The sequence below is a fragment of the Numenius arquata genome, chromosome 3, assembly GCF_964106895.1.
Source record: "Numenius arquata chromosome 3, bNumArq3.hap1.1, whole genome shotgun sequence".
In the NCBI taxonomy this organism is placed as follows: Eukaryota; Metazoa; Chordata; class Aves; order Charadriiformes; family Scolopacidae; genus Numenius; species Numenius arquata.
In genome coordinates, this window is record NC_133578.1 from 21,788,333 (window position 1) to 21,799,618 (window position 11,286).

An 11,286-nucleotide genomic window follows, 5' to 3' on the forward strand; every position below is an offset into this window, starting at 1 on the left:
TAGCTTCACATTAATTACTGTAATGCAAACACAAGAAAAACAGAACTGCAACCTGGTTTTGGGTGGACAGAGCAAGGCTCTGGTAACTCTTCAACATGGGGAATATTTTCAGGGGAGGGAGAAAAGAGGTGTCCATGTAGCTCCTTGCTGTGGAAGAAATGAGAAAATAATGTGCATTCTAGCTAATTTTTAGCCTTTTAAAAAATATATCTCTATCATTCACAGATAAAGATATATAACAACTACAATAAATATAGGTATGATATAGACACACCCGAGATAAGGAAGAATCCCTCCAGTAACTGCCTATCAAGAAAAGCTATGCTCTGAGGCTATAAAGATGTATTTACACATAGCAATAATCAATGTGTCCAGCCTGAAATGCCCACCATTTTGATAAGGTTAAAAGCGAATTTCCCCAAACCTCATGACGGATACTTTAATGGGCAGGTTCAAAACTATTTTAGAACTTTTCCCAGTAAATCCAAAAGTTCTAATTGTTTGTACTTTTCTTCCAATGCCCCTGATAACGTGAATTATGGGAAGTAGAATCAGTATCCAGTTCAATGAGTTACCATCACCACAGACACTGTGTGATTTCAGGTGTTCCAGTCTTCACAGAATGGTTACTCCTCCTTTTTGTGACATAGATTAATTGAGAATGGCAGTGCCGCTAGGGTAGGCATCTATATAACCAAGGCCACTGTCATCTATTCTTGTTGTCGTAACCCAGATCACTTTTTCACAGACATTGTTGTGAATACAAAGGAAATTAAATAGTGAGATTTAAGAAGATTAAGGCAAGAATAGCAGTATATTTGATTTCAACCACTATTACTTGAAGGGAATTTAACCTATTGACTCTGGTAATAAATTATGTAAAATTGTTTCACAATAAAGATTTTGTTAAAGCAGTTCTAAAGGTTTGCCCCTTAAATTTTTTTACCAACTCAAAGCCTCTTTTTTTTTTATCCTAAACTGTCATTAGATGCAAAATATTGTAACCAATTCAGCGGTGACATGAGCTAAGGAACCTCGCTGTGAAATTTCACAATAGAGCACAGCACAATAGCTGAAGAAAATAATGGTTGTGGCTATGGTAACCCAAAGTGAAATATGTTATTTGCATCAGTTTATAACTGCACTGAGATGCATTTTTCACATTACTCCTGTAACAGAACATGATTGATGTAATCACAAATGACCTATCACAACATGAGGTAACAAAGTGTTTTTTAAAATTGTTTCTGAAAAGCATTCATGGGAAAAATGCACAGATCTGACACTTGACATCTCCTGGCCAACTTCAGAAGAAAAAGAAAATAAAAAGAAAAAGAAAAGGAAAAGATTTCTGCTTAAAATTATTCTGCTCTTTCAGTTTATGTTCTTCGTTTCTTTTCTCTCCCCTTTAGTTAGAGCAAAGAGTATGTGCTCAAAATGCCTGATACTAAAGTCAACAGCAAAACTCCCATTAACAGCAGCGTGCACTGACTCTAGATAAATCATTTCCAGCAGCAATATTACAAGACAGAACAGCTGATTGGCATGTCCCAAGTTTTAGTATTATTTTGAGTTGAGTAAAATCCAGCTGTTAACTATTCTAGATTAATATCTGACCAAGCACAGCCAGTTTCCTAAAACTTTAGAAACTCATCCATCATACAGGTGGTTCTCAGGGTCTAGGCAGTTCTTTCACCTCCTTCCACATAGAGTCAGTTGTCGGAGACTTCAGAGAAGACTAGGCTGTCACAAACAGACAATGACTATGACCAAGAGAGTTGTTTTTAAAAAAAAATACCCAAACAGTAAGAGGGCTACTAAAAATGTAATGTTGAGACATGCCAAGTGGGATAAAAAAAATAATTCAATTTCCTATGAATATCAGATTTTACAAAATCATACTTTTTTTCTGGTTAGCAAACCAACTGTGAATGTTTTGCTCTTATGAATTACCAAAATCCAGACAGGTGCACCATCCAGTTTGGACAAGCTTGAATCTTGATCTATCACCGTATTGTCCTCCACCACCAGCACAGGGAGTTCTCCAAGGCCAGTTTTATCCAGTGCCAGATTTACCAGGAAGAAAATGCAGGTACAGAAGCCCCATGTAGGCACATCTGGTGCAGACCAGGCTCCTAGTCACCACAAGAGAAGGCAGCTATTTCTCAGTCATACTGAGGCTGATGGCTATTACTCAGCTCCCTGTGTGAGTAGGAAAATCTCTGAACGGTGTGTGGCCAACATAGCAGCTCTCAAGCCTCTGCTCAAAGAAAGCAGTGAAATATTTTCTGCATAGAAAATACTTCCTGAGCTGCAAAACTTGGATGGGACTTTATAGCTACGAAGCTCCTGATGCACAAACCAAGCCAGAAAGAAATGCTGCTCAAACCAGCACTGAGATCCCACCTGTGTACATTGCCAGCCAAGGAATGATCCTTCATGCCAAGCTCACATTTCCTCACTAGTAGCTTATCCCAGTCCCCTCTGCTGTGGTAAATCTGACATTTGTGTTGATCCAAATATTACTAAATATTTCTTTCAACCGTTTTATCTTCTGCAATTGAAAACTGTACTTCACAGCTTAGTCATGGTGGAAACTGTTTACTTTTTAACGTACAAATTACTTCATTGAGGAAAAAAAGGTGCATAACTCATTCTTAAGCATGAGAAAAAAGCAATGAAAATACAGTTTGTTTTATGTAAGCTGTCTTAGCAGTTCTTGAAAAAGAACAGAAAATTCTGTTTACATAGAGATACATTCATTGAAAAAATATAAAATGGAAAATACAGAAAAGTCACTGATACGCAGATTTGCTTTCACGTACAGTAACTTTTAACTCCTAAAAGACTCCTCAATAGCTCTTTAAAGGTTGGGGAAGTTTTGGTAGCATGGGCACATTTACTGGAAATTCTAAAACTTGAGTTTTCCCTATTACTCAGGGAAACTTTTCATAAAATTTTCCAATGCACAGTCATTCTTACTTTTCATTCACATTAAGAGCAGGTAGTAAATATTGAAAAATAATTTGAAAATCCCAAATTTATTTCCAGAGATCAGTTCTTCAATTCAGTGATGAAATACAGCATAAACCATCTACAAATCAGTATTCATGAAAAGAGAACTGTTCATATGAAAGACTCACTTGTGCTAATACTTGCTTTCACATTCAGTTACTGCCTAGGGTAAAGCCCATCATTAATATTTCTGGGAACAAGGAATGGTTCTGTATGTACAAACAGCATCTCTTAAAACATAGCCTGATTTTTAGAAAATATTTGTCCTTTTTGCCTTTGAAGGAAGAGAAGGGAAGCCAGCCTCTTTTAACATATGACATCTGGGACCCCCCAAAGTAGAAGTGATTTTTCTAAAAACCATGGACCTGAAATAAATGCTTATACTTTCCTCCCCTCAACCCGAGTCTGTGGCTTCTACATCTATTACAGTCCCTTTCCACATATATTCTAGAGAGGAAGGTCTTCCTTTGCAGTAGTGATTTGGTTTCAAGTCCATTACACCCAGGCACAGAAAAAGCATTTGGAATATTAAGAAGCCTTCAAATGAAGTTGCCAGAGAGGAGCTTGCAATCTCCTGTTAAATCACCTATGCCATCTGTCCAGAATTTCCTCACGCAATTACAATAAAAACATACAGCCAAGAACATAACAGCATCCCCAGATTTCTTTGTAGATGTGTTCTTAATGTTTAGGATCATTATCTTCTCAACAAGACTTGGTAATAACCACAGACTTTTCCTAAGGTAATTTAAGGACTTCATAAATGGTGAAGACATTTCAGTGTCTTGGTCTACATACAGATGAAAGCCATGATCTAGAAAACCCTTACAAAAATCTCTCTTCAGGGAAAATGAGAAGAGTTCGCTAGATTTACTAAATAATTTAGCAGCTGCATTCCCTCTTTTTTTCAAGGAAATGAATAGGTACATTTTGGCAGAGATGCACAGTGTTAATTCAACTCAGTCATGCTCTGCCTACCAGGCTCCTGGGTGTCAGGATGAGCAGCTGTGGCCTCCCATGGCTTCTCACCTGGGGTCATCCCTGGGGCTCAGCATCCTGACTGCCTCTGCTCAGCACCTACATTATGCCTCAGCAGTAGGTAGCGACATGGTATGGATTACCACTATGGCAACATGCCAGGCTTCAAGAGCTGTGGTTTCTATCATGTGCGTCCACTGTGATCTAGTTACGTTAATGCAACTGCACTTGCACAGCATGGGCTTTCTTGAAAGGAAAAGATCAACAACCTTCTCAGCAGAGACAGCAGCGTTCCAAAATATTGGCAAAATATTGCAGTTGGTAACGTTTGCTAAACTCATTTGACGTCCGCCTGAAATTGCCCACAGTTAGGAAGATTCTCAAATGTGGTCATTATCTGGAGGATTATTCTTGATGTGCAGTCAGCTCGTAAAAGGTTTGCTGCAAACACAGTCTCCATCAGGTCAATTACTTACAGAAGTTACACAGTACTGCTTCTGTTCTCCAACTGGGTGGCTTCTCTGGCTCGCACAGCATGAGCTGTGAGTAGCGCTATGAAATGCACAATTTCGATTCACAATATGGAAATATGATGCTAAACATTTGCTTTGTACAATCTACCCTAGCAATGCTTGAGCCTTCGATTACTAATAGTATGACAGCCAGGTTTGGAAAATGGACAGATTGAATTAAAATATTTTTAAGAGCAAGTACCCAAGAGTTTAACATTGCTGCTGTCCTGTTCAAAAGCTTTCTTTTACCCCACAGAACAGGGAAAAGGAGGTAACACTTTCCTTTGCTCTGTGCCAGCGTCTCCAAACATGACATACCTTACCCCAACAGACAAAGCCCAAAACTGGAAGAAACTTTCTGCTCCCTCTGTGACAATCCATAACCTGCTGTTAGAGGGCCTTCAAACATGTATCACACCAAATTCAAGATCACGGCAAAACTAAAAAAACATAATGACAATATACTGAATCCAGGATCAGGAACACAGTATCTTAATGATTGCTCCACATTTTAACATTTAAATCAGCTTTTGAGATATTTACTATTGACTAGGTTAAAAATGTTCTGAAAAACTTCTGAGCAAACTGCTAAAGCAACCGCAATAATGTGCGGGCATTGAAGTGCTTTCAGTTGTTATTTGCGTTAAGGTCGTGACCTTAGTTCACATACTTTATTCCTCCTCTTTTCCAAATGACTAATTAACACAAAAGTTATAACACACTATAATTTGAGCACATTAATTTTACACTCTGATTTCATCCTTGTAACTCATATCCTTGATATCCCACATATTACATGGCTGCGGAGTTTACTTTCAGGTCACAACACATGACGAGGAAAAGGTTTACTGTCACAGACTTTGATACTGTGAATAATTTCCAAGATACCTTCGACACAAGAGTAATTCTAAGAAAGCCTGAGTTAGGCACTTGTTCAGGATCTTGATGAATTAACATTGTCTTTAATAACAGAATTTGGCAACCTCTGAAATTCCTGACTGCCAAATCATCACAAAACATGTATTTCGCTGTGGTTCACTGCCTAATCAACTATGTATTTTCTTGCTTGTGCAAGCTAAACATTATTGGAATTAGTGTGCAGGAACAATGTTACCAGAAATTATTTGTAGGAGCATTTACCCTATGGACAAAAAAATACACATGACATCGCTACTTATCCAATCCCCTCCCTCTGCGATCCTGCAAAGAGTGAGAGATCAGTCCTGAAAGTGACAATAATCTCAGCTAAAATAGCAGACCAAGACCCCTCGTAATTTTTTTTTTTTTTGTATTTGCACTATTTGCCAATTTTGTTTGTGCTATTTTCTTCCAAATGTCTTCCCCATATATAGGAAAAACTTAGGTAAAGCAGGAACGTGAACTTTAGTCTACTCATCTTCACCTTGGATCAGAGTAGGAATAGCAGAGACACCCATTGCAGAAAAGCAGAGAACTCCATTCTTGTTTTTCCCCTCAATCTTCCTAAAAAATAATTAAATTCATTTGTCAGGAAAACTACAGCCAGTTCACCCTTAACAACTTCACATGGACTTTTCTCAAAAATTACCACAGGGATGGTGGAAAACAAAGACACCAAATCTCCAAATTGAAGAACACTATGTAAACTCTTATTTTTCTTTCAAAAAATCAAAACAAACAAACAAACAAAAATTCCAAACCTAACACACAACAGAAAAAGATAAACTTATTTCAAGAGACAGCAATCTGAGGGGCAATACAAGAAATATTCATCCTGGATGAACAGTTATCTGTAGATTTCATAACTGAGCAAACAAATCCTTACAATATAGCCTGGAATCTTTCTTCAAAATGGTGTAAGGTTTTTGTTGCTTCTAATCCTTTCAGAGCACACAAGATTGGACATCACAGCCATGGCATTGCTGGACTGAAAAGCTATTTTATGTAATTTTGCAGTTTGTAAGAAGCAATGGTTACAATTTTCCTTTCCCTCAGATATCTGCACAGTACTCATGGTAACTAATGCACCTGCCTTTATTAAAGAAAACATGTAGGAGAACATACATGTGTAGAGAATCCAATATATAGCTTCCTAAAATAATTCATCATATGCAGAATATTTAAGTATTTGTGATACCTTCATGCTGGAGTCCATTAAATACACTGACCTATATAGCTCACACTCTACATCTCCAATCCATTACTGCTATATTTCTTTATTAACACAATCTTCTGGACCTTAGACTGTTATGTTTTCATTACATTATGACATTTCATGCTTTGTGTTTTTCCCTGCTGGGGTTTCCAGTGGGGGCGGTTATTGGAGATTCACAACAAAGCCAGAAAAAAAAAAAAATCCAACCTACCAGATGAGGGATGTGCTTTGTCTTTCTCAGAGCTGTGTCACAGTGACCCCAGTGAGTTGTTACAGAGAGATCCTCTCTCCAGACATTACAGTAACATTTGTGTATATATTTATCACAACTGTATTAATCTACAAGGATATATGTGAGTGTGCCCAGATCATTGTCTTCTGCAGCCCTATGGGGCAATTAAAGGCCTCACTTAAATATACTGCTTCCAAACATTTGCTGCTACTGCTTTGGTGGGAAAAGATCACAAACCCCAGCCCTGTGACAAGTAGCAAAGGAGATCACCTCTACCTCATCAAATTGCCCCGGTTATAGGGCAAAACTGATTGAAACGGATAAAGCTCTGAAACAGGCCACAAATTCATGTTTTCCTGTTTTGTGGATGGGGAGAGGAGTATGCAGGTTCGGGTCATTAAATAGCTAAAAGCGCATGTAATGAAGACTAGCAGGACAGCGCCAGCTATAAGAATCTATAAGGACACTATAGTCTGTATAAATCCAGCAAATGTTAAGGTTGTCTCTGTTCTGGTTTTGCACCTCAGTGTGACACAGTAACACAGGATAACAGTCCCCTAACTGTGAGAGCCTGCCGGGGGTGGGGAGGGAGGTTTGGGGGTGAGCGTGCTCTGTCTGTACAAGCCTTAAGCAACAGATCGCTGGCAGGAGACCCTGCCACGGGGCCACATCCAGGGCGACACTCTCATCTGCTTTTGGAGAAAGAGACCGTACGTATCCAACGTCAGGGAGGCACAGGCTCTTTAAAAAGCATTTTGATGTAATCCAAGTGACTTCTCAAAGCGGTGTGAGAACAGAGAGGACATTTCGAAGACAGGGCTTTGATCTTTTTATCTGAATCCATACATGTTTTGTTCTATACAAAGTAAATTTTAAATATTTCAAAGACTTTTGTGCTCGTTGCATGCATCTACTATATTTTAGCTCTGAAGCAATGGAGGGGTAATGGAGGGGTAAAACCCTGGATCATGGAGCCTATAGGCACTCTCCAGTGACTGGTGTGCCTTGGAGGAGTCAGCACTGATCTGGCAGGCTTAATCCAGTTTGTCTCATGTTGATGAAATGATGATAAATAGAACTGGTTCCCAAGAAACATACTAAGAGCAAAGGAAGCTTCAGGGCTGGCACATTCTACAGATCCAGGGAATCCTCAAAGCTCCCCGGTGCCAGAGGCAGGACTGGCACAGCAGCGGGGAAGGGCTGCCAGGGCAGGAAGCTGGGTCGGGAAGGCAAGTGCTCCGCACAGTGGCCAGTAAAGTGACACCGTGATTTACCCATCGTGATTTATCTTACATTATATACAAATGATGTTTGTTCATGGAAAGTAAAGGTAGCAGCCAACAGGAATAACTGAACTGTGTTAATTTATTTCTAGACTTTTCTGGAGTCTACTCGGGCACTGATCTTTCCATGGGTAAGACAGCATACGTATCTCTCCCTCCTGTACCTTTCTGTCTGATTTCCACCAAAGCATGCTCTCATTAGAGAGACAGACATAAACAATGTTTAAACCAAAAGGAATTTGTAGGTATTCATGTGCATAGTTACCACCGATGCTATTAATCCTAAGATAAAGTACACTATTTTTCATTCTTTAAATAATTTTAACATGTTCCATGGCACATTGTGAAAGATTGTCCGGAAAAAATGTTAGGAAGCAAGAAAATGCTAGAAACCAGAAAATTATTTTCACATACTTTTAAAGTTACCTAAATAACCAACATGCTATGCATGCTTAACTTTTTTTATATATATTATCATCTATGAGAAATTATCAATCATAAAAGCATTACTTCAGTTATACTGCTATATTCTAGTTCACTATCTTGCATTGTGGTACCTCATGAGAAAAAAAAAAGGATATCTGAGAAATACATTAAGACACAGCTTATTAATGGCCAATCATATTTAAGCTCATTTTTCTTGCCCTAGGCTTTCATGATCTAGCAATGGAAAATTTTTCTTCATATTTTTCAGAAATAACAGAAAATTCCAAGAAATGGAAGCTGCTGGTAGTAAAAGAAGAAAAGCTGAGTATCATCAGGGTTAATAGCTCCTATTTGAGATCCATGAATGATTACAGAGGTTTTTTCTTAAATCGAACTTTCAAGATTCATTAATAATATGCTGCCTCTCTGGGACATAGGTACGCTCATGGTACAAAGGCTATTTATTCATCGCATGGCATAGAAGAGCTAGAGGAACAATGGCTTCTAAGGTCTCATGCTTATACATTTTGACGGTAGTTTGTTGGGCAAGTGCTCTTTGGTACTTAAGTATAACTCGTCCTACTTCTTCCTACACCGGCCACAGACAGATCAGTAGCGTATCGATAGCCAGAAAAAACGTTTCCTTTGGCAACATAAGAACTCGACCTATAAATCCACATTCCTTTGACTTTCTTATCAATGAACCCAACAAATGTGAGAAGAGCGTCCCTTTCTTGGTCATTCTTATCAGCACAACTCACAAAGAGTTTGATGCAAGGCAAGCCATTCGAGAAACGTGGGGAGATGAAAACAACTTTAAAGGAATTAAAATCGCCACGCTTTTTCTTCTTGGAAAAAACACAGATCCTGTGTTAAATCAAATGGTAGAGCAAGAAAGCCAAATTTTTCATGACATTATTGTGGAGGATTTTATTGACTCTTATCATAATCTCACTCTGAAAACGTTGATGGGGATGAGGTGGGTAGCAACGTTTTGTTCAAAAGCAAAATATGTTATGAAGACAGACAGTGATATTTTTGTAAATATGGATAATCTTATTTATAAGCTGCTCAAACCTAACACCAAGCCAAGGAGAAGGTACTTCACAGGTTACGTTATAAACGGAGGACCAATACGAGATGTTCGCAGTAAGTGGTACATGCCGAGAGATTTGTATCCCGACAGCAATTATCCACCCTTCTGTTCAGGCACCGGCTACATATTTTCAGCTGACGTAGCAGAACTGATTTACAAAACCTCCCTTCACACCAGACTTCTTCATCTTGAAGATGTGTATGTTGGACTCTGTCTTCGGAAGCTGGGCATTCACCCCTTCCAAAACAGTGGCTTCAATCACTGGAAAATGGCCTATAGCTTGTGCAGGTACCGCCGAGTGATCACAGTGCACCAGATAACACCAGAAGAAATGCACAGAATTTGGAATGACATGTCCAGCAAGAAACATCTTAGATGTTAAAATTTTTACAGATGTATATACCTATTTTTTTTTTAAATTTTGATTTAGTCTGGTTATTTTTTGACAAACTGATCTGCTGATTTACAGGTTAAACTGTGGGATATTAACTGTGAGAGGATTTTTAATGACTGATTTTTCATTCTCATTTTGACTACTGGTTTACAGACTTCAGGCTGTTTTCATAAGGACATTACACCAACTGAAAGGATCTAGAGTCAAACCTCAGATTTTGTATATTATCCTCTATCACACATATAAGCTCCTGCATCTGTATGTAAAGGACAGTAATAAGCTATCATGAGCTGCTTAACAGTTCATGCCCCAGCCTCTGAGATAAGACTCAGGCCCTAAGAAATGAATAATTACAAATATAATTTTATTTCTTTTTTGACACCCTACAACCATCTCTATTAGAGCTTTGTTAGTAAATTGCACTGACCTTATACACCTACCTTGACGTATATATATACTTTATAGTACAACGTGTGCAATTCCCAAACATCTTACTAATGGTATAATAGCAGAATTCAGACAGGCAAGAACATCAAAGTCTCACAGGCCTTAGAAACAAACCCACACACTGAAGTATATTCTTATCCACCAAATAGTATTCCTTTAAGTTATTTCACAAGATACCCCATTACTTGCTACTGGCTAAAGTAGCCCCTAAAAGATCTAACACAATTTTAAAATGAAGTCGAACATGTAGGTAAGATAAGACAGGGGAGATGTATGAAAAACTCTTAAAAACACATGATAAAAGTATGAATTACTTTTAATTTCAAAGCAAGGGCAATGTTTCTCATTAGTATCAGTGGATCTCTACATTAAGCTTCTTGCATAGCAATATATAATTATATTGAATGATAAAAGTATCAGTAAGCAGCATATTTCTTTAACATCACTCAGTACACTACGTAAAAAAAAGTAACACAAAAGCAGCTTTTTAAGGGTAAGCTCTATAGAGGGCTTTCAAGAATCACCTACTAAGGAAAACAAATTCTAGCCTTTGTTACAAATCTGCAGCTCCCAGGTTACTCATCACAAAGCCAATACTCACTGAGGTCCCACTCAAGAGATCCCCAGAACATGCGAGAGAAATCAAATACACAAGATTTTATTCAGGTTTCATAAAGTGCTTACATGTTTTGAATATGAATGCTAATGAAGGGTTATGAAAATTATTTCCTGGGAAATTCTTCAATAAATTCAAGCCTCCTCTATTCAG

The 11,286-nt window shown here is 38.2% G+C and overlaps 1 protein-coding gene across 1 annotated transcript; it reads left to right on the top strand.

Moving 5' to 3' along the window:
• Nucleotides 1–9,077: 9,077 nt before the first annotated feature.
• Nucleotides 9,078–10,058, top strand: B3GALT1 (beta-1,3-galactosyltransferase 1). The gene has a single exon (XM_074145644.1). It carries the CDS (start codon nt 9,078–9,080, stop codon nt 10,056–10,058), a length of 981 nt encoding a protein of 326 aa, XP_074001745.1.
• The last annotated feature ends 1,228 nt before the right edge of the window (nt 10,059–11,286 follow it).

Coding starts and splice junctions, on each gene's coding strand:
- B3GALT1 (XM_074145644.1), top strand. CDS start 9,078: ATGGCTTCTAAGGTCTCATGCTTATACATTTTGACGGTAGTTTGTTGG.